General features: G+C 36.6%; 2 protein-coding genes across 9 annotated transcripts in view; one reads left to right on the forward strand and one right to left on the reverse strand.

Annotated features, from left to right (window-relative positions):
- The window catches only part of PLAG1 (PLAG1 zinc finger), a 73,186-nt gene extending 53,193 nt beyond the window's left edge, over positions 1-19,993 (reverse strand). For 5 of the 8 annotated variants that reach the window (XM_069099962.1, XM_069099963.1, XM_069099957.1 and 2 more), the window contains exon 1: positions 19,751-19,993. The gene's annotated coding sequence lies outside the window, so the exon portion shown is untranslated. Of the gene's footprint in view, positions 1-18,977; positions 19,271-19,750 lie in introns of those variants that run through there. The other 3 variants (XM_069099964.1, XM_069099959.1, XM_069099960.1) reach the window with 1 other exon arrangement.
- Positions 19,994-20,419: 426 nt separating this feature from the next.
- Positions 20,420-26,213, forward strand: CHCHD7 (coiled-coil-helix-coiled-coil-helix domain containing 7). The gene is made up of 5 exons (XM_069099965.1): positions 20,420-20,570; positions 21,114-21,305; positions 23,936-24,008; positions 25,338-25,436; positions 26,092-26,213. The coding sequence occupies exons 3-5, from the start codon at positions 23,955-23,957 to the stop codon at positions 26,194-26,196; spliced, it is 258 nt and encodes an 85-aa protein (XP_068956066.1). The 5' UTR covers positions 20,420-20,570; positions 21,114-21,305; positions 23,936-23,954; the 3' UTR covers positions 26,197-26,213.
- The last annotated feature ends 920 nt before the right edge of the window (positions 26,214-27,133 follow it).

Consider the following 27,133-nt stretch of genomic DNA (forward strand, 5'->3'; position numbering starts at 1 on the left):
GCCCACGATGAAACATATAAGTCTTATTAAATTTTGACCAGTAATCTAGCCTGTCAGGATCTTTTGGTATCCCAACTTTGTCATTCGTTGTGTAAGTTATACTTCACGGCTCTGTGCTACCTGACAATTTGAGAAGCATATCACCTATGCCTTTATCAATATTAGTGATAAAAATATTAAGCTGCACTTAGCAAAACATGAATCCACTTTCTTTCAATGGACAATGAATTACTAAAGACTACTCTTGAATCAGGGTGAAGCCAAGATGGCAGAGTAAAAGCAGGAACTTGCTTAAGTTCCCGTTCCAACAACCTCCAATACCTGTAAAATATGATTCTAAATAAACTGTAGAGCTACAGAACCCACAAAGTAACAGAGAGAAACAAATCTCCCACTGAAGGCAGCCTGGCAGGCCCACAGAAAGGGTCTATCACACCAAGCTGGGAGCTTAGTGCAGTCCCATGTGAGTCACTTGGACCCAGACCCATGGTGGCCCCGACCAGCAGCACACACTGGCCAGAGCAGAATTTAGGAGAGTGAATCACCAGCAGCTGTGGTGGTTTCCAGACTACTCAACCCATAAAGTCCAAAGAGAAAGTAAAAGGTCAGTAGGGAACTCTGTTGGAACTGGGTAACTGAAGAGCGTGTCCAGCTCCTGCCCCCAGAGCGAGAGGTGGTAGAGGCACAGATGCTGTATCTATTGCCACATGGCTGCCTTGAGAGTTCCTGGCCTGCAGATCATAAGGGGATCAAGTGACCACTCAGAGGGAAATTACTCTTGCTCTGACCTGCATGGATTTGGATTGCTATCTTGGGTGGCAGTCCTGGGGTGAGGTACACCAGTGCGCCAGAGCTTGTGGTGACTGTGGAGAGGGCACCCTCCTTATAGTTCTGACAACTGCAAAAACCCCAGCAACCTGGGACACAGCTCTCTCCACTCTGGACGCAGAGTTCTATCATGGCAAAGAGCTCAAAAGTCAAGTAATTGGCTGGCAAGATGAGCAAGCAAAAGAAGTGCAATCAGACCAAAGAATCCTTTTTGGGGGGACAAAAAGGAACAAAACATGGAACCAGAAGACAACAAAATAAAAAGTCCTGCATCAAAAGCTTCCAAGAAAAATATGAATTGGTTATAGGCCACGGAGGAGCTCAAGAAGGATTTTGAAAATCAAGTAAGAGAAGTGGAGGAAAAATTGGGAAGAGAAATGAGAAAGATGCAAGAAAATCATGAAAAGTGAGTCAATAGCCTGTTAAAGGAGACCCCCCAAAATACTAAAGAAAATAACACCTTAAAAAATAGACTAACTCAAATGGCAAAAGAGGCCCAAAAACCAATGAGAAGAATGCCTTAAAAAGCCAAATTTGCCAGATGGAAAAGGAATTTCAAAAACTCACTGAAGAGAATAATTCCTTCAAAATGAGATTGGAGCAACTGGAAGCTAATAAATAACTTCATGATAAATCAAGATACTATAAAACAGATCCAAATAAATGGAAAAAAAATAGAAGGCAGTGTGAAATATCTCACTTGAAAAACCACTGACCTGAAAAATAGATCCAGGAGAGATAATTTAAAAACAACTGGACTACCTGAAAATTGTGATAAAAAAATGAGACTAGGAATCAACCTTCAAGAAATTCTCAAGGAAAATTGCCCTGATATTCTAGAAACAGAGGGCAAAATAGAAATTGAAGAATTCACTAATCACCTCTTGAAAAATATCTTCCCCAAAAAACTCCTAGGAATATTATAGCCAAATTCCAGAGTACCCAGATCAAGGAGAAAATATTACAAGCTGCCAGGAAGAAACAATATTGTGTAAACACAATCAGGATAACACAAGATCTAACACCTTCTACATTAAGGAATTGAAGGACTTGGAATATGATATTCTGGAGGTCAAAGGAACTAGGATTAAAACCAAGAATCACCTACCCAGCAAAACTGAGTATAATGCTTCTGGGGAAAATATGATCATTCAATGAAATAGAGGACTTTCAAGTATTCTTGATGAAAAAAACCAGAACTGAACAGAAAATATGACTTTCAAATACAAGAATCAAGAGAAGCATGAGAAGGTAAACAGGATAAAGAAATCATAAGGAACTTAATAACGCTGAACTATTTACATTCCTACATGGAAAAACAATAATTGTAACTCATGGGACTTTTCTCAGTATGAGGACAGTTGAAGGGAATATATATATATGTGTGTGTGTTTGTGTGTATATGTATACATGCATATATATGTATGCATAGGAGGGTGTATGTGTGTTTATGTGTGTACATGTATACACAGACAGAGGGCACAGGATCAGTTGAACAGGAAGGGATGATATCTAAAAAATAAAATTAAGAGGTGAGAGAGGAATATAATGGGAGAAGGAGACAGGAAGTGATAGAATAGGGTAAATTATCCCATATAAAAGACACAAGAGAAAACTGTTACAATGGGGGGGAAGAGCAGGAAAGGAAATGGGTCTACCTTACTTTCAATGAATTTGGCTTAAGGAGGGAAAAATATACACACTCAATTGGGTATCCTACCCTACAGGAAGTAGGGGGGAAGGGGATAAGAGGGGGATGATAGAAGGGAGGGCAGATTGGGGGAGAGGGTAGTTAAAAGCAAACACTTTTGAAAAGGGACAGGCTCAAAGGAAAAAATAGAATAAGTGGTAAGTGGGATAGATAGGATGGAGGGAAATATAGTTAGTCTTTCACAATATAACTGCTATGGAAAAGTTTTGCATAACTACACATGTACAACCTATATTGAATAGCTTGTCTTTCCCAATGGGGGTGGGGGAGGAGGGAAGAAGGGAAAGAATCTGGAAATCACAGTTTTAAAAAGAAATGTTAAAAAATAAAGTATAAAGTCAATTATAAGAGATTACTCTTTGGGTTGGACTATTTAATAAGTTCAAAATAATTCTAATGATGTTATGGAATAGCTCACATCTCTAGATTTTTTTTTTCAAAAATAGCAAGACTTTACCCATTTTGCTTTGTAAAAATCTAGGCAAACCATACCTATAGCAACTACAAACTTATTAACTGTAAGGAAAGGAAATGAAGTTAGTCTGGTATAACTTGTTTTATTTTTTTTAACTACATTTCACTGATCATAGGTTCAAAGATTCAAGGCTAAAAGGCACCTTAGACATCATCTAGCCATATGGATCATAGCCCAAAGGGACTTCAGAAAACATGTAATCCAACCCCATCATTTTTCCCGTGAGGAAATCAAAGCCAAGAGGGTAAAAGATTTGCTGGATGTCACACAATAAGCAGTAGAACCATGATCCAAACCTATTTTTATGATGCTAAATCTAGGTTCTCTTCCATTGTGTCATGCTGTCTTTCAACATGAAACTAGAAAAACTATAGGCACCAACAAGGCTTTCCTCTTCTTTTAGTTTCTACATCACAGTCATTTCTGGAAATACCTCCCTCTCCCCCAACTAAAACCTCCCTCAAAGAAAAAGTTAAGCAAAAATCCTCAACACAGAAGCTGTGCTCGACAATACAACATTCTGCCCAAGAATGCTTCCTTACCTGTTCTCTAAGTCCTTTGGTCATAACCTATTGTTGTTTGTTTTTAATAACCCCTTTTCTGTATGGGCATCCAATTAACCATCCTTAAATATCCCTTTAATTATATGATCTAATGATTTGACCAGAAAATAAAGCTAACTTTTTTTTTTTCTAAATCAAGTCTTCTGTTCACCTCTAGTCTTCTAACACCTTCCCTGTTCCTCTATGGCTTGGCAATAATAGCCACCACTTTTTTTTTTTACTCAAAAACATAGTTTATCTGGACCTGGTGATCTGAAGGACAGCTAGATGCTCTCTTAGCATCTCCTTACTTATCAAGACTAATGAAGTAATATTCTGGGTAACTTGGGAAAAGGGCACAAATGGCTGGGTTTGCCTCAACCAGAAGGAAAGATATCTCATCCTCAGAAATGGAAAGGAAAGAGGAGAGAAAAGATGAGCACCGAGAGTCTTTGAAGCTGACAAGGGTAGGAACCCACATGGTCTCAATATTCTTAGTAAATTATAAGACAGGGTCATCTGCTCAGAAGAGTTGAAATGGGATCTGAGGAGAAAAGGCCTAGATAGGATTTGAGGAGAGTAGGAAAGGAGTTAATAAGTAACACATAAAAAGTTTGCTAAGTAGCAGTGCAGCATAAGTCTATTAAAAGTAACATTTCAGATATCCAGCAACCTCCTCTCTCTTGCATATAGGGAAAAATTCTAAAAAGGAAAGCCTCTGAACAGCCAAAAGAGATGTTCCACAATGCTTGCACTAAAACCTCAAGTTTTATTCAAAAGCAAGTACTTCAGGTTCTTACTAACAACCAAGGAGCTCATATTTATGTGGAACTTTGCAATTTATACATGACTTTCTTTTACAACAATCCTACGAGGCAGTCCACTATGCCCATTATATAGATGAGGAAATAGAGATCAGGAAAATGAAGTAATTTGTGCAGAATCACAAAGCTGGTAAGTAGAAGAAAGATGACTCAAATACTTAATCTATTAATCTTATTCTGGGTGCAATTCTGACAAACATTCTTTCTCAATCTACAGCAGAGTTAAACAGAATTACAGGCTGTTAAAGTTAAACAAAATCACTATAGAAGTGACAGCTAATAGCCAAAGAAAAGTCAGGAAAATGATAATAAGCATAAAGAAAAACCTAAAAGATTTAAAAGTAATAACTCATTTTTGGTACAGTGGCAAAAAGGCCAACTTATCTCAATTATTCCTGTATAATACCAAAGTTCAATAATCTTCATACTAACAATCCTGCATCCTCAAGGAAAGTTTAAATATGTCCATATTCCAAAAAGACAATTAAATACTTAAAAAACATTTTCCATGCAAAATAGCTAAAATTTTGGCACTAAACACCAATTATATGGAAAATTCACTTGGTGAAACATCTCCCTACTTAATGATGCTTGAGAAATTAGGTACCATTGAATATTATGTATATTAGCAATGTTTCTTGTTCAATATTTACTTAGTGTATCTTATCTATATTTACCAGATGTGTCTTTCGAGGAGACCATAAGCTCTTTAGAGACAGAGACTATATTTAGCTATGACACTTTAAACTCACAGTCAAATATAATGCCACATACCTTGTGGGTGCTTAATAAATGTTCATTAATGGCAAAGAAGATGAAATTAGAATCAAATTACATACTAGTTTATGACCCTTAAAGTAAACATTTGTATGTTAAGGTATGCATGTTATCTATTTGGAAAATATGCTCTTAACAAAAAGGTCACCAGCCAATTTACATATTATATTCTAATTAAAGCTCTAAATTTTGTAGGTATTTGTGGTTTATATACATGTCTATTAAAAGACATGTAAAGTATGATGTTTATTCAAGGTATAAATCATTTCTTGAGAATAAATTAGGTTTACTGAAAAGATTATATGGAAGCTGGGGAGTAATTTCTTAGCGTACTAAGGATAAGGTGTGATATCACCCTGAGAAGAGACAGATATAGACTGGACTAAGAAGACCATGCTGGTAGGAACTATGAATTGTTTTTATGTGATGTTGATTCTTGAAAAGAAGATAGCTGTGTACAGCACTTTTTGGTTTACAAAACATTTTCTCACAACTCTGTGGCAGACAATACTTTGAGCCTTCGTTGCAACCTATGTCTCTCAAGCTGAATGGCTCATTCACATCCTTTCATAAATATCTACAGTCAGTCCATACCTAAATGCTGAGAGTCATGATTTAGTTGCTTAACATTAAGTGAATACACATGTAATGTCCATCAGTTATTCCTTGCTCTTATCACATGACTAGTCCATCTTCTTTTCTGGTCATACAGTTCACAGATGGAATACTTTATGCAGCTTTTCTAAAGTATTGATAATGTGTTGTACGATACTCAAGTTTATTGATATTACCCTTTAGCAGACCTTCAGTTTTAATCCTTCAAAGACTCCCATGAGTGGTAAGACTTATCATTATTACCATTTTACAAATTAAGAAATCAGTTCAAGGTGGTTAAGTGGCTAGTCACACAACTGGTAAGTGGTAGAGGCGAAACCTGAACCCAAGTTTTCTGATTCTAAGCCTACTGTTCTCTCCATTATACCTTAGTTGAGTGTGCTGTAATAAAGGAGGAAGCACAATGGACTGAGGACCAGAAGGCAAGATTCTAATCCTTGCTTTCCATTAATTAGCTGTGGGCCTTTAGGTAAGTCAGAGATCTCAGACGGCTAAGTTTTTTCAACTATAAAATAAGAGGATTAGACTATCACCTCTAAACTCCCTTCCATCTTATGAGTCTCCAATTGTCTATATAAAAGCATTGTTCATTCGTAAACATTTATTAGGGCAAAAAAAAAAAAAGACCATGTGAGTTCTAAAGTGTCGAGGTAGTTTCAAAGCACCAGGAAACAAGGGTTTCCAATAAGGAAGGAGGGGCAGAGATCCTAATGGGCAGGGGGAAAAACAGCTCTCTTGGAGGAACTGTCCATAAGTGGTTGAGATGTTCCGGGGAAGTATTTGGAACAAAGACCTCTTAAGTAGGAGACAGAAGCTATAGCCTCAGTATGTTTACTCTTCTCTTTTCTCTCTCATTATTTCTTTTCCTGGGTTTCTACCTTTAACTTTCCTATCCTTGATAAGTAACCTCAATGAGGAAATCATATTATTTTGACAAGCAGTATACTGGGAAAGAGCAGGGGTTACTAGCTTGGGGTCCATGATATTTTTTAAGCATTTCTGATGACTGTATTTCAATATTATTGGTTTCCTCTGTAATTTTATGTATTGCATTTTACGCATTTAAAAACATTATTCTGAGAAGGGATACGCAGGCATTATCAGACTGCCAAAGGAATTCATGACACAAAAGAAGGTTAAGAACCCCTGTTCTACAAGATTTATAGATTTAAAGCTGGAAGGAAGTTTGGAGGCTGGTCATCTACCCAACCACCTCATTTTACAGATAATGAAACAGGGACCCAGTGGTTAGCGACTTGCCTCAAACCACACCAGAAGCGACAGACTCAGGATTCGAACGCAGGCTCATGGACTCCGGATCTCACACTCTCTCCACTACACCCCACTGGTCAAAAAGTCAAGACAGATTACCTTTTTCTAAGCAATCCATTACTCTCTTGAATTCCAACAGCATTTTTGGTGATTTTTAAATGATGCCCTATCCATCTCACATTATGATCATTTGTGCACCTGACTCCTCATCTCAGTTGCAAACTCATGAAGCACTGGGACTCTGTACTTCCCCAAGAGAGCCAGCCAGCGAAATGGAGGGAAAAGAATGGTGAGGAAGAAAATTCCAGGCTTCCCATTCCCTTCATCCATTATGAACCACCATAATCAATCCCTACCCACTCTAGGTTCCACTGTCCTCACTCCCCCAATCCCTTACAACACAGAAATTCAATAAGGGCAATGGAAAAGGGAAAAAGAAAAAAGGAAATTTCTCCTTGCTGACAGGGCAGCTAGGTACAATAGATAGAGCACTGGACTTAGAATGAGGAAGACTCATCTTCATGAGTTAAATCTGACCTCAGACACTTACAGCTGTGTGACCCTAGACAAGTCACTTAATCCTGTTTGCCTCAGTTCTTCATCTGTAAAATGAGCTGGAGAAGGAAATGCAAGCCATTTAGTATCTCTGCCAAGAAAATCCCAAATGGGGTCACGAGGAGTTGGACACAACTAAACAACTCCACTGACTGAAGCAGGAACTTGGTGAGGTTTATTATTGTCTTATGTTCCTGGTATTTTAATTTGTAATACTGAATACATTTTTTCCCCTGGAAAAATTGTTGGAGATGTTAATTAGGGGTCTATGGTACACTTTATAGGTTAAACCAGGGGTAGGGAACCTGAGCCCTCAAGGTCACACATGGCCTTCTAGGTCCTTGGGTACAGGCTTTTGACTGAATCCAAGTTTTACAGAACAAATCCTTTTATTAAGGTGATTTGTTCTGTGAAGTTTGGATTCAGTCAAAGGGCCACACGTGGGGATCTAGAGGGCTGCAGGTTCCCACCCCCGAGTTAAACTATGTTTTGAGGGCTAGTGTGACAATCTAATCATTCTCCACAATATCATTTCTATGGTAAAATGTATTCCCATATTCCAATTCTTTGGAACACAACCTGTTCATAAATTGAAAAGTGCCCATACTTAAGAGGATCATTTTTGATTCAATTAGGTGGCAGACAGAATGCTGGCCTGAAGTCAGAATAACTGAGTTCAAATCTGACCCCAGACATTTATTACATGACGTATCACATCACCAAACTCGTGTGCCTCAATTGCCTCAACTATAAAATGAGGACCACAATAGCACCCTACCTCCAGAGTGATTCTGAGGACCAAGTAAAATATTTGTAAAGTGCTTAACATAGTGCCTGGTACATAGCAGACAGTAATAAATGCTTGTTCCCTTTTCTCAATGCAGGGAAAAGAAGTTTGATTTGTATTTTATTCCTTATACTAACACATAAAAATTATATGTAACAAAATGCTTTTCTGGGACTTTTTTCCTTTCTCAAAGGGTATGATTTATGTTAAACTTCACAAAACAAAAATCTGCTTTAAAAGAAAGCGTACCCAATCAAAAAATAGCAGTATTTTATAGCATGTGAGATTACTCCTACAAAAAAGGAAATTATATAGATTGATAAGGTTGAAATTCGGTAAATAAAACCTCTGTGATTTTAATAAGAAACTGATAACTAGCAACAAATCATGTCTCCTCAAAAGAGAACTATTATTTTTCAATATAAAACTAATAATTCTACTAATTCTGAAACACTAGTAACCGTGTAGTCCAATAGTTAGCAACACACTAGAAACTTGGGATGTTAGAATTATAATCATAGAATCAATGAATGTTACTACAAGAGACCTAATAAATGCCATCATATTATTTGAAGATGCAGAAACTGAAGCCCAAAGAGATTTAAATGACTTATCTGAAGTTGCACAGCTAGTAAATTCCAAGTCAACATTTCATCCTGTGACCTTATGAGTCTTTGCATTTGTAAACAACCCTCTTAATTAGTTATTTCTCATAACTACCTTAAATAAAACATTGCGTGTAATAATGCTGTAAGTACTTGTAAGTACTTATAAGTTATAATACTGATCAAGACTGATTAAATAATGACATACAGCTGATGTATGTACTGATATACTGATATAGATATAATACTGATCAAGACTGATTAAATAACGACATACATAAATTTTCTATACAAAGCAAGTTATCCTTAGAAGGAAGGTGTTCCAAATTACCCAAATCTATGCAGATATGTCTTCATATGTCATAAACCCTCTAAAATTCAGAGTTCCCTAAGTCTGAATTCATAAGTCAGACAAATACCCAACTAAATACTGTGCTCCTTCAACTCTTGTGGGAGGCAGGAGTATCAATAGCAATTCTAACTTAAATGTTAGATTAGTCATTTAGGAGTAGTCAGATTTACTAAGCAATAAATATTTAAAACCTTAATTTTAATTTACATTATCAAGTTTTTTCCTAAATTAAGTAGTCACTCCCCTATTCTAAATTTGCAATATTTTACTTTTGCTTTTCTTAAATTAGGAAAATTACATTAGAAAACTATTCCCACCTTAAAAATTAAATAAAACAATTGTTTTCAATTCTTTTCCTCTAAAATGTTCTTAATCAAATATTGTGTTACAATAAGGTTACAATTCCTTAATTAGGACTTTAAAAAATTAGTAAATATGTAGCATTCTCTATAACTTGATCACTTAACTATCTCTACTTCTGAAAAATTCTAAAAGAAATATGAAAATAAACACTAAGTTTATTAATCTGATTAACATTTTATTTCTTTTAGCAAATTTTGAATTTGTTTCCTACAAATTTCACTTCTTACAAACCAAGCGAACAGAACTATTGCCATTTAACACAGAGAAAATCAAGATCAGTGTCAGAATTCTAAAATTCAAAACTGTTACTGTCCCTCTCATATTACTTCTGTCTTGATTTCACAGGTCTGTTATGAGGATCAAACGGCGTTTGTGAAAGTACTCAGAAAATTACTGTACAATTACTAAGTTGTACTATATAAATAATCATCATATGACAAGGAATTATCTCATACTCCAAGAAACACTAGAATACTAAATTAAACAGGTAGTTTTGATTAACAGATATTAATAAAAGGCTACCAGGTTAAATTTACCAATACACTTAGGATTCATTGAAACAGAAACAACAATTTTTTTTAAGTTGGAGAAAATTGACTTATAAAAAAAACTTCAGTAAAAAAAAAAAGTCAAAACATAATCATTCCCACCTTTAAAGGGCAAGAAATTTTGTTTTCCTTTTTTACAAACTTCAAAGCCAACCTTAAGACAGTGTAAAGGCAATGTGATTTAGGGAAAGATAGACATATCTGAATACTATCTTTAAAAAGTGCTCCTGAACTCCATTTTTGGCTTCTAAATGCAAGACATTTTAATTCAATGCCTTTTCACCTTGAATAATACAGCAGCAAACACAAAAGCAAAGAAAATCTAACTAATGTTTCAATTTTTTAAAAAGTACTGATCTCTCCGGGCAACAATTTGGAGTAGTACAGTTTGATAATATAGCACTAAAAAATCAGCGCAACACAGTGTTGCCATAGACAGGTATTGCCATACACAGGGTGGCAGCACTGAGAATGAAATACATACAAGCATAGCCAAAGCACAGCTATACACACAAATGACTGTACACAGATATAAAACTGAATATGCAATAACTTCTTAAGAGCCCAAGGGTACTTGGTGCCAATTAAATAGTTCCTTTACATTCTCACACAATTCTGGCTTTTAGATAAGTCATCTAAAGAATGTGTAAAATTGCAGTTTAGTAATAACACATTTAGTTAGAAACTCAATTAGCATCTCTGAGGACTGATTCATGAATAAATTAAAAAGTCTGCCTTCCACCCTCCCTCCTTTCCTTCTACACCTTATTAATATAATTCAAGGACCTCACCAGGTACCTACCTGATTCATATCCCATATTTTAAAAGTAATGCCATTCTTACCATGTGTTAGGATAACAATAAAAATTATCATTTAAAATATTTTGTTTCATTGTGAACCTCAAGTTAATAACTTCTTCTATAACAGTTTTTTTTAAAACAAATACAATTTTTTAAAAGTTGCCTGGCTTAGGCTTTATTATACTCACAGACTATGCTCTTCCTAATTAGGAAATTATTAAAGAAAACATTACCTGTGACATTTCTAAAATATATATATGTTTTTAAAATATCCTGAAAATGGTTATAAGTGAAAATGTATTTTAGATAAGGTAACAGATTATAAAACATTTTTCTATCAAGAAACAATTCCTACTTATTTCTCACTTCTTTTAATAAACAGCAAAAAAAATCAGAATATTTTAAACCCTGGAATATTTTATCATGCTACTGAAAACTATCTGCTTATGCATTATCTAATCTTTAAAATGTATTGTCATCAATTACTTTATAATATCTGCTACTTGAAGGCCTTCCTTCTTTCTAAATAATAACCATTTTTATAAACTTCAGGGAATAAACAAAAATAAATTCAAAGAAAAATAATTCTTTTATTTTTCTCTGATCATGCTGTCCAGTTGAAATTTTAAGACTCATTTTCTACTTCCAATTAATTCTATTACTTGTTAAAAACCAATTTATCTTCAATTACTTAATTCACATTCACCTAAACTGGGTTGCTGTTACTACTGAAAGGCAAAATTTTCCTAAAGTATAATGAAATAAATTTAATTAAGCTAAACTTGACCTGTGCATTATTTTTATGTATATACACAAATAACTCTGAAGATCTCAAAAACAATTTCTGGAGAAAAAGATAAAACACCTTGGCCATCATAATGACATAGGTTCTTGCACTAACCACTGGCAAGTTGCTTTTTTTCAGACCTTTTCACCCTCCTCCAACTCATTACTGCTGGGACAGCTCCCAGCACACTGGTGCAATTTACTTTTCCTATTTTATTCTATAGCCTCATTCTAATCTAATAAGAACCCCTATAAATTTCCAGAATTGGTTCTTTTTTTCCTCTTAAATATTATTGATGCCTGAGGAAGTCTAAAACTATGGATAAACTGAGAAAAAAAAATTTTAAATGAATAAAAATCTATTATTTTTAAAGTTCTAGAAACATTGTATTTTAAAAGTTTAGGATAATCAAATTCAACCTGACAGTGCTGATTATGATCAGAAGCACTGTTCATAGCCATTTTTATTCACAAACTTACATCAAGAAAAGATGGTCTCATCTAAATTAGGGAGAAGTCTTTCCAGATCAAAGTACTTTACTTTCACAGAAATACATAATTTCTCAATTTATTTATAAAGAAATACTAACAAATTATACTAAAGTGGTGTATATAAAAAGGCACAATCTCATTCCACAAAATATTTTTATTTCTTTTTTAAAGCTGATTATAACCTAATTCATTTTATATCTTTCTATTAGAATGTATTCAGAAGCAACTGTTCTCTATCCATGATCCCAGTATTAAGACACTAAAGAAAAAAAAGTCAAGTAACTGAGAAAATCCAATAGATTTATATTAAACTGTCACCTATTTTCATCAGCCACATTTGAGCTACTCAAAGTTCAATGGTTCAGCTTACTGAAAATTTCCTAAGAACAATGAGAAAAACATTGTTTAAATTATCTTCCAGTGAACTAAAGGAATTTTTATCAACATCTACATTTGATATATGAGCAAGGGTAGTTAATTTCCTTTTTTTAACTTTTTATTTTAGAATCTCTCTAAATTTTAATCAAAACGAATGATTGTAGCCTTTTATCAGACACTGACTGAATAGCTACATGCCAAAGGATGTCAACTTTAAATGACAGCTCCTTCCTTCAGTCATTTAATACCTATACCTATTTTCAGAAAGTGACTATAAGTCAATCCTAAATAATCAATATGTAACTCAAATAACATGTAAAATATTTGTGATTAAAATATGTACCTCTCAGAAGAATTGAGGAAATTAACCAAAGAATCTTGACTGACAGTAATTAAAAGCAAAGATTTATTTATTTGTTAGATTCCATACCCCTTTAATTAAAAATACCTCTCTCTGCCTTTCAAAATAATTTGTAGTAAAATAAAAAATTTCTAATGCTAAACACTAACAAAACTATATTCTTCTTTAGGTAAGAAATAGTTTAATGCTTAAGATGAAGCTTTTAATTCTTTTAATCCACAGCATACCCCTGGTGTACAGAGAATGCATTCTGGAAATTATAACCACCATCATATCTTTCAGATTATATTAGATTGTAAGAAATGGTCACATTTATCCCAGAGAGTCCAGAAGACAAGTTGTTTATGGTTAAAGAGCTTTATCCTGGTTTCATTACTCAAAAAGCAAATTTTGGACTATCAGATGAATTATAGGTCATTCTAAAAAATTTGCTATTGTCAATAGTTCCTGATGATGAAAATTATAAAACTAGAAGGATCTTAGTACACTTCCGTCAGCCACAATTTCAAATAACCCTACATTTAAAATAACATAGAATACACTTTTCTTTTTAAAATAAATTGAACCCAAATAATCACTATAAATAATTCTCAAAATGTAACTTCTCTGAATGTGATTAGGGAAAAAATAGCTTTCTTTAAGAATGGTACTTGGAAGGTCATGTTTAAAAAGTAGACTCTATGGTATCAATGGCAAAAGACATTTAAGTTCCCCATTCTCTTGGCCACCTATTTTTCGTATAACTAAACATTTGGCTATGTAGTTATTGGTCCTGCATTTGCATAGTTCAAATTTTAAATCACCATAATTATTATTTTATTTCAAAATCCTTATCTACCCAAAAGCTTCTTATCTATTTTGTGCATTTTAGCCCTTAGTTATGGTCATATATGTATACATTTTTATTCGTTAAAATTTTGGTCTTAAAAATGGAATAAAAAAAATTTTATTTGCTTTTGGACACTCTCTAATTTTTAGAAATACTTATTTTTCAAGATTAAGAAAAATATTAACTTAGAAAAGGTAACACAACGTACAGGGAAATGTTTTAGGCAAAACTGCTTATCCTGTTAACCTAAGATATAATTGCATAAGTTCGCTCACTCAATGTGCAAGTATGCACACACATTTCTTAGGTAGTCATCTCAAATTCCCAACACACACTGTGGTTAGTTTTAATACCATGATCCTGCAGTAACTCTGTTTACAAGATATCCAGGGACTATTTAAATACTAACAATTTAAATGTATTCTGGGAAGAGCCCCATCCTCTGTGAATAGTATCACACCACTTCAATTTTTTAAGTGACACAACATTCCTTCTCTCTCCTAAGACTGTTTCATAATGCATCATAAGCTAAAAAAAAAAAAAAAATTAAGGAGCCCCCCCCCCCTAACTCAACAACAAATTCAACATCACACAGAGAAGTAGAAAACAAAAACACTAAAGTGCTCCTGGTAGTTCCATACCACCATATTCTTGCCAATATTACCCTGTAAAGAAAAAGCAGTGACAGGTGTACACATTAAATAAAAATGCAAAATACTGGGCAGCAGGCCAATCCATTTAAAAGGAAAATTTCAAATATGGGACTATAACAAATTCTACTAAGTCTTCATATATACATGTTTTTCATGGCCTCAATCAATGATAACTAAACAACAATAATTGTATGGAAAATTATCATAATGTGAAAATTTTAGTTTAAATTCAAATCAATTCAAAAAATTTGCTACCTTTGATGATAAATTTAATTTATAAATGAACTTGTGCTAGTCTGTCATAAATTTAAAATATTGATATACTGTATTCAGGTTTGAAGAATCTGTGACAAGCATTTGAAAATGCTTGTGTGTGATAATGACAGATTTTTGAAAGGTAAAATTTTTTTACCAACAAGATGGTTTCTTAGTCCAAACCATAAAAGAAACCCTATATGAGTACTGTAAAATCATTCTTAGCTTACAGTTCATCAATACAGATGTACCTTGCCATCATATTTAACTTATTTGTAAATACTTTTCTAAGGCTACCTAAACATTTACTAATTGGTTAAATATGGTGCCTTCTCTGCTAATTTCTGTTAGCATTAAAATTTTAAGGAATCTAAATGCTCACTTTTGTACAGATCTGAATACCAAATGTTATTCTGAAGAAGTGTTCAAATATTTTATCTAAGATACTTAAAACAAGGGAGGATTTATAACCCTGATGCCTTTTACCTTTCCTCTATCTTACACTTTGATGAACAGATTCATCTGTTCCACACTTCTCCTGAAACTCTTCTTTTACTCAAAGAACTTAACTTAAGAATCTAAGATATTATCAGTACAAAGAAACAAGTTTTAGATTTCACCAGATTCAATACATGTAGAGACCTATTAGAAACACTATAAGAGCCTAGGCAATGTAAATGAAGTCATACAAGTGAAGTCAACCACTTTATTAGCCTACACATTTTAAGACAGCTTCATTTACTGAATGAAAAAGATCTAAATAAAAACATATTAAACCCTCCAAGCTGGCACTATCACTTTGATTGAATAGCTATGACTTCAAAGGTAGCTCACCTATGTGATAAAGTTATGTCTTTTAAAGTGGGTGATAAAAGATAAAACATAAAGTTTAATTAACAAGAAACAGTTTAATCCTTAAAAAAGGAAACTCATCTTTTGCAGAAAACTTAATGAACCAAAATATCTACTGTAGCAATCAAGATTTCATGAAATGCTCAAAAGGTAGACTTTGATAATAAGTAACAAAATCAATAGTCTTAATTTTTACCTAAAGTTAAGACGGAATATCAATAAAAATAAATTCACTATCTTAATTGGCTGAAATATACCCACAGAGCTTAAAACACTTTGAGAAGATCTATTCTGAGAATGTTATCAATAACTCTTGAATCTCTTTCTTTTTAAACAGAAGAACTAAATTCTTCCTAGAACTCTCACTAACTTTGAATTAGTGAGATTAGGTACACTTTAAGATCTCAGTCAGTAAAAGCATTCTCAATCCTAATTAGGGGTTGGGGGGAGAGGTTTGATTTGTACAACATCCTCAGAGTATCTGAGTGAGTAGCTATAGAAAATCAGCAGAGTTTAGTAGCAACTGGGGGAGAGGGATACTCTCCACAGGTAATATTTCTGGTAAATAGAAAAAGCTTTAAAAAAAACCCAAATTTAAATTAGATACCATGTTGTGTTCTATCAAAAGAGAACTCCCCTAGGAATTACTAATTCCATACTAGTACACACTGGTAGTATTTTTCTAATTCAGACAGTGGCTACTTGTGTGAAACATACATTCAAATTCACACTATTTGGGGTAAAATGGAATCACAATACTATTGCTTTTATTTAAATTGACAAAAACATAATGACAACACGAAGTTTCCAAGTAACCTGAACAACTCAATGACCTAACTTGTGTTGTAGGAAATGCTTTTCATTTACTTATAGAGAAAAGTGGTTTCTTGTTGTCACTTTCTGGTTTATTCAACTACTGTTTCCTTTTTTTTAAACATATAATGCATTTCTGCCTATTCTGACGTAATGGTAACTTTGTCTTTTACAGAAGAAAAGGTATATGAAAACAGAGGTCCACTAAGGCTTTAATGATAACATTCTTAGATCTCTGAAAGCAGAGACATGTATTAAAATACAACTTCAATTTTTCACATTAGTAGATCAATTCCTTTCTTAGTATTTACTTAAGAGTAGTTAATGTGATTTAATTTTTTTAAAGTGAGTTAAAAAAAAATCTAACTGCTTCCAAAATCAGAAACCACAAGTTGATACTTAACTAATCTAGTGTACTGTAGTTATAGAAATTTTAGAGAAGTGGCAAAGATAAGAGATCAGTTGTGAACTCAGGTTAACATACAACAGACTACAAAAAGCATCATGTTTATACAGCAGGAAAGGTGATTTGCACAGGAAGCCTAAAAACTCAGCTCTCTTATCTAGGAAAAGAACCACTTAGTATTTAAGTTACTTTCATTAAGGATTAAATATAAAAGAAAAACTAGGATTTCTTTCAGAAGCCTGCATACACCTGTGGAAAATGCAGTGCAAGTAATTTCTTATAGATTGTACATACTTTCAAACAGATCATCACTAACACATTACAGATTTTTAAACTAATGGAAAACAAACCCTTGAGGGAAGATGATAGAGTTCACAATAGGTAAACATTCAGCAGCTAATAAGACAAATAAATTATATCAAAAGATGCAATCTGATTGTTCTTGTGGTTTTAAAAACATTTCAAAGGCTCAGAGCTATAGGAGAAGTATGTATGGTACAACCTTTCTGGAGTGAATATATATGTAAACCTATCCACAGTTCATACATACTTTCACAGGAATGGCCATTGCTCAAATGTTTAAGTCCCACCCCCCACTCCCCAACCAAAACCCAAACTTGTTTACAATTTTCAACAAGAAGCCCACAATGTACCATAAGCCAAAGTGACTATTATATATTTTAAAGTTTTTATAAAATGGCTATAAAATCCCATTAGTGACCAACAGAGCCCTTTGATGTCATTGCATGAGATTCATAACTTTAAATTGTGCTGTGCTATTATTATACTATACACCTTAAAGTATTTCCATTTCTCCAGAATTCCTTCCAAAATCAGTTTCCAAAGCAAAGTAATCTAACACAAAAAGTTCCTGTGAGGACTTGTTACACAAAAGGAATGCTTGGATGCAAACAAATCTACACATTTCTCCCTCTTAGGAAGTTTTTTACTCCATCCCATTCCATCTCTCCCAAAGATGAATGTACTTCTCTAATATAAAGAAAAGACTCCCCCCCCCTTCCCCCCCCCCCCCAATACTACTCCCCCCAAGCACCTTTGGCTTCCTAGGTTCAGAGAGAGCTTCTGCATAGGTGATGATAACTATAAGAAAAGAGAAGCTGTCTCTTTAACATGCCCTGTTCTGTCCCTGATCCCACGTGGAACCAACATCAGCAGCACTTTCCCATTAACTTCAATGTGATGCAAGAGGCATCATCCTTTTATATACATAAAACGAGAAAACCTCAGCTTACATTCTTTACTTAAGAGGAACAGGTGAAACAAAGGTGTCAGGAAAAGAGAAACCGAAAAACTCCTCAGCCCTCCCCAAAAGGTGCACTTAGCTTACTCTCTGTCCTCCCTGTGCAACATCACCTCTACCCCTGACTACTATAGAGTTCAGTTTAAATAAAGGAGGGAGCCACTAACAAAACCTGAAACGTAAAGGCAACGAAAATACAATTTACAGCCGGAAAGGTTTATTCTTTTAATCACACGTACCCACTGTACGAAGAAAGTGACATTATAAAGACATCCCTTCTTTTACTCCCCAAACTCACGCAAAGATCACGAAAAGGGAGTTATAAAATAGCAAATGCAGCATTTATCTTATCTCAGATCAGTCCACATTACCAATAAGTTTAGCAGTTTCTGCACTACCACCTCCCCCCTCCCTCTCCCTCCTTCTCTTGCATCGGATTTTCACGTTTTCTCATTGTCGGTTGTGAGTTATAAAAGGCTTTTGCCCTTCGAAAGTTTTAAAAAAATAAATAAATATTAACTCCTTGGTCCCTGCAAAGTCAAAATGGACCTGAGGGGAAACGCGGTAGATACTTTTACCTTTAGCGAGAAAAGGGGGAGCATCCCGGGTTTTTAGGCATTTTTTGTGATTTTTTAAAAATTTTTATTTGGTTATATGCCTGAGTTCTCCCTCCATTTTGGTTGTTTATGATACTGACAACAAGCTGTCCCTGCTCTCTGCAGATCTCCTGCTTTCATTTAACACCCCCCCTCCCCCTACCCCCCCAATGCAACCCCCCTTGCAGGGCTCACACCTCCCCCCAAGCAAATAAAACACCCCAACCCCAACTCTCCTACCTGGGGAAAGGGGAAAAACAAATTCATTTCTCTGGAAAGAAAAACCTCTGGTGAAAAAGGGGCAAAGTTACCCCAAGTCACTCAAAGTGCCCCCCAAATATTGCCGACTGCGGGTTTCCGCCGGGGCCCTTGGGAAGCGACTTTCCCCGGGGATGTTTTGGTGGAAAATGCGGAGTGTTTACTCTCAAAACTGAATTTATATTAATTTTTCCCTGATTTTTCGGGTCTCTAATGTCTTCCGCTCTCGCTGCTGCCGCTGCTGCTGTCACAATATTCACAGCACCAGAGAAGAGGAGGAGGAGGAGGAGGAGAGGAGGAGGAGGAGAGGAGGAGGAGGAGGAGGCGAAGAAAAAAAACTTTTCAAACTTTCCAAACCCTTCAGAAAAGGGGGAAAAAAAAGTTTCTTTTTTTTTTTTCCCACCGACTTCACCTTTTGGTCCCCGGGACGCGTCGCCTCCGGCCCCGGCAGGAGCGGGAGCTGGGGCTCTTCGCTGCCCTTTCCAATGATTTTATTTTATTTTATTTTTTTTCATTTTATTTTGCTCTCTCTGGGGTCCCGAGCAGGGGCTGCGAGGAGCACAAACTTTTCCTCCTCCTCCTCCTCCTCCTCCTCCTGCTCCTCCTGCTGCTGCTGCTGCGGCGGCTGCTCCTGCTCCGGCGGCGGCTGCTGCTGCTGCTCCTCTGCCCCCTCAGCTCGTCCCATAATTTAAATAACCCTGATATTTCCCCCGCTAAACGCCTCTCCGCCCGCCCCGGACCCCGGGAGAACTCACCGCGGGGCTTTAACATCCTCCCTCCGGCCCGTCCGCCGCCTTTACACCGCCCGCCGAATTTCTAATAATTTTTTTCTCATATTTCGGGCTGGACGCGGCGGGCCTGGAAATTGTTTCCTTTCGCCTCTTTCCAGCAGCCATTGTAGTGTATGCGCTGCCCCTGCAGCCCAACTTGCAGCAGCCGCAGCCGCAGCCGACGTCGCGCCCACCGCCGCCGCCGCCGCCGCCGCCGCCGCCGCCGCCACCGCCTCCCCCGGCCCGCTCGGGCCGCCGCCTCCCTGATGGCCCGCCCCTCTCCGGCCTTCCACCCCTTCGCGCCCGCCCTCCTCTCCCCCCTCCCGTCCTTCATCCTCCCTCCTCCCCTCCACCCCATCACCACCACCCTCCACCGCCGGACCTGGCCATTGGGCGCCGCTGCCGGCCTCGGACCCAGTTCTGGCCACACGATTGGTCAATGCGTACGTCAGTCATACAACTGGTGTTAAGGGGTGGGCACAGAGCTGTGGTAGGGGGGAGCGTGGGGGAGGGGGAAATAGAAAGGGAGGCGGATACCTCGCGGGCTTCTCCCCCCTCTCTCCTCCTCCCTCGCTCCCGCCTCCTCGCGAGCTGGGGGTGGGGAGGGGCTGACTGGATCGAAGTCTTCGAGTGGCCGGTCTGGTTGTCAGTCACAGGAGAGTGAGAACCGATTGGACAAAGAGGCAACCGGGGGGGGAGAAGGGGCAGCGAGTTAGGCTGCGTGCTACATAAGGCGCTGCTGCGTGAGCCATTGACGTGTTTGGAGCTGGAGACGGCCTGGGTGCTGGGGTAGCTGCGGTGAGAGGTGAGTGGGTTCCGTTCTTCCACTGGGGTAACTGGAGCGAAGACGTACTTGGTCCTTTCGCCCACCCTTGCCCCTCGTTCCCGCAACTTGAGCCGGGGCTCCCGCGGTCTTCTCTGGCCGGAACGGCGTGTTCTAGGCCTAGTCATGCTCTGTCTCTTCCTCCTCGCTTACCTTCAGGTAGGGGAAACAGCTTCACCATTTATACCGGGACGGGAAGGTGACCTCTCCTCCCCACTGGGGAGGTGTGTGTGTGGGGGAACCCCCTCCTCCTTCTTTACTCCCCCACTCTTCAGATGTTATCTTTAAAGACCAACCTCAGCTCCTTGTTCCACTACCCTCTATGCAGCGCCCCCTCCCTGAGCCCCTTCTTAAGGAGGGGTGGGGGGAGCTTTGCTGGCCCCCTGGGGTGAGATGGCCCTGGGCTACCCCGGGGGTCAGAGGTCACACGTCACCCGTTTCTCCCCCCCCCACACTCCTGACCAGCCTGAAGCTGCAGCCCCCTCGCGTGACCCAGGTGTGGAATGCTTTGATTTTGCCTTTCAGGTTTCGGTTAGTGGCTGCAGCCGTCGGGCCTCGGGGGTACCCGAACCCTGGCAGCGGGTCAGTCCAGTTGATGGGCACAAACGGACTCCCTGATATGCCGGCCCCTTCCCGTTCCAAAGCAAATCAGGAGCGGAGAAGACAGCAGCTGTTGGGGGAGTGACACCAAGGAATACCCACTGGAGAGCTGCCTGGGTAGGTTTCTTAGTTTTTCCTCCAGGGGATGGGAGGGAGGGGAGAGGAGGGAAAACTCCAGCAGTTTGTCTGCTGCTCCCCCCTCCCCACTGTCCCCTTACAAAAGCGTCCTTGCTGACTCTTCAGTGTGCAAGGAACAGGCACCATCCAGAACCACTGTAGAAAGCTTCCTTTCACCTCCAAAAAGTGCAGGTACCTCAAGACCTTTGTCTTGTTAACTCTGTTCTTTATATCCAGGCTCCCACCTAACTACTTCTTTCTCTAACTGGACTTTGATTTGAACTCGACTGATTTTTATTGGAAGCTAATTTGTGCTTGTGATATAGTAACCTTGAGAAACTTAACCATTTTTGATAATAGGGTCACAGAGTATAAATACTGAAGGGGAGGGGAGCAGGTCTTGCTGTTAATAAGCCAGTCATGTCTCTCTCACAACCTTAGTAATAAACCATTAAATCCTCCCTTGAAGAAGTTGCCTACTTAAAAGTCATATTAGCCACTTGAGTTCCAGTGGGTGTCCGATTAAATTGTAAACTGAAAACAAGGTATTTATTTTCTAAAGGTAAGCACCAGTGTTTTGAGTGAACAGGAAAAAAACATTTTATAGCATATTGACTGTTCTTGTACAAGGAAAAATAGAGTGCTGTAAAAATGTACATAGGAAGGAAAGAAATTTCTAATTGTTGATACTTAACAGTTATCAACTTGAGTGACTGTTTACTTCTACTTAGGACATATGTGTAGAGCATCGGTGTCAAACTCAACAAGGATTGGGGCCATCAAGCCATACATAAGCATCCCTGCAGGCCACATATTGACTTAGTTTTATATATCTTTTATTGTATTTTTATTTATTTTGTTAAATATTTCCCAGTTAAATTTAAACTTGTTCAGGCAGCATTTTTTACATCTTTAGAGCATCCTCACCTGTATTTTCTAAATGTTGAAAATGAATTACTATACTTTTATTGAGTAACCCCATTGACACTTGTTAAAGCTGAAGGGACTAAACTTTTTTCTTAACCCTTGGAAGATGATCATCTGTGAAATAATTCTTCAGACATCTCCTGTCCCCACATAAGAAATTTAGCCTGGATACTCCCTTAATCTTATACAGTCTTGATACACCATCCCCCAGAATCAGTTTTCTCTTCTCCCTTACTTCCCCTCCCCTCCCTCCCAAATCTTGTACTGTTTGTCAAAACAAAGGCAAGTGTTTCACTTTTGGGATGTGAAAACAGTTAAAACTATAAATTTGAATTTCTCTCCATCTCTTTTAGGTAGTATTTGATAAATAAGAATAGAAATCAACAGTAGAACATTTAAACTTTATGAAAGGCTTCTGAAAAATTTTTTTATAAGAATAATCAAGGGAGAAACTTGTTCCTATGAAAACTGCTACTTTGGGATGGTTTAGAATCTCACTGCACAATATACCTATAGGGATAAGATCTGGACCTATAATATCATTGTAAAACAAAACTGTCAATGCAAATTATCAACTTCTCTGCAAATTAAAGCTTGATGGTTGCCTAGAACACTTTGAGATTAAGTACTTTGACCAGCATAACAGACATTATGTTTCAAAGGCAGCATTAGTGAAGGTATCCACAGTACTTTCTCCTTTTGTAATGGCTTTTTCTGAGGCAGGCCTTAGTTATTGTACCAGAGAAGGGTAAGTATATATAGTGTTGGACTTAGGAGTCAGGATGACCTGATTTCAAATTCTGCCTTTGATACTGAACACATATATGCAACCATGGGCAAGTTATTTTAATTTCTTTAAACCTCAGTTTTCTCAACTATAAAACAGAATGATACCTAAATACCTATCTCATAAGGTTATTGTGAGGCTCAAATGAGAACATAAAGCACTTTAAAGTGCTCTATGGGTATATACATACATACACATATACATGCACACACATACATACACGTGTGTGTGTGTGTGAGAGAGAGAATATACCCCAACATCATTCCCTGGGATGGAAGTCGTTTATCTAAGGATAGATAGCATCAATTAATTAGTGTGGTTTGTGATGAAGTAGGAGTTATGTGACATAATATTTTTGAAGATAGCGATTAGTTTACATCCCTTTTTTATTTCCATACTTCTAACTTCTATATCAATAAGGTCATATAACAGCTTTACATTCTGTATCATTCTTTGATCCTTCTTGCCACCTTTTCTTCCCCTTCCCCCAATCATACACACTTGAATTTAATTTAATTGGGTTTTACCTAGTTCATATTTCATTAAACAATAGAGCCATCCTTAAATATTTAATTGCTTAATAAGACCTAATCAGTTATCTATATGTTTGCTATGTTTATAAAACTATATATAGTTATACGTAACTATATATAGTATACATATCAAGATAAAGATAAACACAAACACACTTGAGCAATCTGGCTACTTCTAAAAGTAGATTTGGACAAAATTAGACGACTGTTAACTACGGGTGTGGGGAAAAACATGTAAAGTACCTGTATCTAATTGTAAAACTTAATTGAAGTTAATAGCAACCATCAAGTTTTTCAGAAGAATATAATTTTAAATGTTTCAGGCAGTTGTGCCAATAGACTTTAAAAAACCTATATGAATAACCTTTCTTTCTAACTTTTAGCTGCAGTAAGAAGATTAGGATGCCTATTGTTATGAAGAGACTTAGAGACCCTGACATAAATCCTTGTTTGTCGGTAGGATGGCTTTTTTTGTTTATTTTTCATAGATTTTGAGTTGGAAGAATAAACCCCAATTTTTTGACTTAGAATTTTTGTATTTTTGTCATTATTGAATAAACTTTTAGAAAATTCTCCACCATTGTATCCTTATTTCATAGAATATTTTAAATATTTACAATTTAACCCATCAAAACATTTATTGAGCACCCACTTATTTTATTTTCTTACGCTTTTGTATAATGTATACACATTTATACATCAAACCAATTTGTTGTTACTTGACAACTAGACATACATAAATAATGTCAGAGAAAAATCTTAGACCAAATGTAGTTTTTATTACTTATTTGGAAAGTTGGAAGGTATGGCATTTTAAAAACTGACATTGGAATTTAGGTTCTATTCCTATTTCCCGATTCTGTACTGTCCTTGAGGCGACCTTACAATAGAGGGACCTGTTACACTAGAACTAATCTCTTAAAACTAAAGCGTTTCCCAAAAGGTAGAGTGTAGACAAAACAGTTTTTATTGACATTTGTTGGGTCTGACCAGCAACACCTGCTCGGGGCTGTACTCCTCCCTCTCCAGTGATGCAGTCTTCTGAAATATGCACCAGTGAAAACTACATCACTCAGTCCTATATGCATTTTCTTGAGTGTGTATATATGTATTCACTTTTAAAATTTATGGCATGTAAACTTAAATTCTTTCATGTGTTAAAATAGTTCCTAATAGCTTTGTTTTAATTAAAAGAGTCTGTTTGGAAAGAACATGTTTTCTTTTGCTTATGAAAGCAGATAGTAATGCTACTCATATAGTTCTATAGTTGACTAACTGAAATTCACACATTTTCACTTTGATGTTTTGAGTTATCCAATCTACTTCTGGTTCAGTTCAGACTACTTAAACTTAGTTCCCAAGTGTTAGATATACTCCTTTAAATTCACATAGCTCTTTTTTTCCTTACATATTTGAAATGGAATTTAAAATCATTTTCAAAAATTACTTGCTTAGCATATGGCATTTTAGTCTGATGGAAATAGACCTAAAAGACACTTTTGTGAATTGTGTAATCTAGACTTTCTTGAAGTTAATATGGCTCAAGGATCATCTGTATCCTGGTTTTATCTCCTAGGTCAGCCAGGGTTAGAATTTCCTAACCCTTACAGGGTGTCAGGACTATATGGAGGAAAAAGGAAGTATGAAGCCAAATTTTTTTCTCAAGACACGTTGAATTGGAAAATGTTAAACTGAAATTTTGTCCATGAGTGTTCCGAAATGGCTTCCAAAATGAACTAGTTTTATCTTTCCATCATTAAATATTGCATGTTTTGCATGTTAAAGGAATCAGATGCTTCTACCAGATGTATGGATGAAAATAATTATGACAGGGAAATGTGTACCACTTGCTTCTTGAAGTACAAAAACTGCAGGAAATTTTGGGTAAGTAGAATTAAACCAAATTATATTTGAAATGGTCACTTAAGCATTAGATTAGCTATGGCCCAAACACCAGTTTGAAAGATGAGATGTAGGGAAATCACAACCCAGATCTAACTGTCACTTGTGACTTTCAGAGCAGAGAGAGCCCCCAAAATTTGCAGATACTTAGCAGCTATTTTCAACTTTACCATTTCCATTTCTGGTGTAGAATCATGACAGGTCAGCTTATTTTTCCTGTTCAAATTTACTAGCTTTGCTGTGTCACACAGAGGTATAATATAGTTTACTCATAGACATGTTTTTATGAAGGACAGCCTTACCATAAGACATTAGAACTACCTGTAAAATATAGTTTCTCTGAGAGGTTTCCTTTATTCTTAAACTTTTCCCATGTTGAGAACTTAAGAGAAAGACCTCTACCTCCTCCTCCCATCCCACCATCGATAACTGCCAACTTCATATGACAACTTTTTATTTTGAAGGGGTGCATTTTTTCCTGGCTTGGTTTTTGTTTTGTTTTAAACTTGACCTTTGAAACTTTCATGTGTTTTTTCAAAGTTTGCCTTTAGGGGAAAAAAATTGTTTGGGGTTTTTTTAAGTAGTAAAGTTAAAATAAATATAAAATTAACTTTGATTTTTGTTTGCTTATATTTAGAATGCTGTTATGATGGAAAGACGACGAAATGGAGTTAAACCACCTATGCCCACAGCTGCAGAAAGAGAAAAAATTTTGGGAGCAATGGGAAAGATGCCATATTAAAAGCTTATATGCAATAATATTGTTTCTTTGGCTTGATATTTTGGAGCAGACCTTTTAAAATATATTTATTTTGGTTTTTATACCAAAATTACTTCCAAACATTTTATCTTCCCTCTTCTCTCTCCATCCCGCCTGGCACCAGTTCCTCCATAGTGCCTTCTCTTAACTGTTCTTTCCTTTTAACTAACACAGTCCTGGTACAATTGCAACTTATGTTACAGAGGACAGAGGATATAGTGTTTTGTATCCAGAGTTAAGGGTAAATACTTGTAACTATTTCTAGTTACTGCAAATATGTTAGATTGAAAAAAAAACTTAATGTTTCAAGGGATAATTCCATTATTACTAATGACATACTAGGTAATTATACAAGTATTTATGAGTGCAATATCTTGCACTTTTATATAGTGTTTCATAGTCATTTTGATCCTCCCAGACCCTTTGAAGTTAGTACTATGAGTATTAAATGTTCAGTTTTAAAGATTAAGAAATTCAAGCTGAGAAGTGGAAACTTGTTGGAGGTCATATATGTAAGGGATTCTAATCTTGATCATTTGATAATCAGTCTGTTCTCCCATGCTGCATCTGAAAGTAATCTCAGAATCTGAATTGGAAAGAGACCTCACAGACTACCTAGTTAAATTTGGACCTCAACAAGAATCACTTCAACAAAGGCATCTCTTTTTCTATTATTAAGATAATCCAGATAACATTTATCACCACAGTCTATCCAGTATGACAGTTACTATTAGCTCCCCTGTTCTGATGCATTTTTTCAAACAAAATTACATTGAAAGAAGTTTGGTACACAGCCATTCATAAGTTTATATACTGTTGGCATTGTAGGCAGGATGGAGAAGTTCACGGCTTACCTCCACCAGTCCCACCCCCATCAACTAACTCACTTTAACACATTCTTTTCCTATCTTCAGTCATC

The sequence above is a fragment of the Petaurus breviceps genome, unplaced genomic scaffold (assembly GCF_028583685.1).
Source record: "Petaurus breviceps papuanus isolate PSGF00001 unplaced genomic scaffold, PetGlider_PUasm1.0 38, whole genome shotgun sequence".
In the NCBI taxonomy this organism is placed as follows: Eukaryota; Metazoa; Chordata; class Mammalia; order Diprotodontia; family Petauridae; genus Petaurus; species Petaurus breviceps.

What these genes read in the sequence shown, in the direction of transcription:
- CHCHD7 (XM_069099965.1), top strand. Translation starts at nt 23,955, where the DNA reads ATGCCTATTGTTATGAAGAGACTTAGAGACCCTGACATAAATCCTTGT. An exon ending in ACATAAATCCTTGTTTGTCG is followed by an intron (nt 24,009 to 25,337) that starts GTAGGATGGCTT and finishes TGCATGTTAAAG; the next exon opens with GAATCAGATGCTTCTACCAG. An exon ending in AAAACTGCAGGAAATTTTGG is followed by an intron (nt 25,437 to 26,091) that starts GTAAGTAGAATT and finishes GCTTATATTTAG; the next exon opens with AATGCTGTTATGATGGAAAG.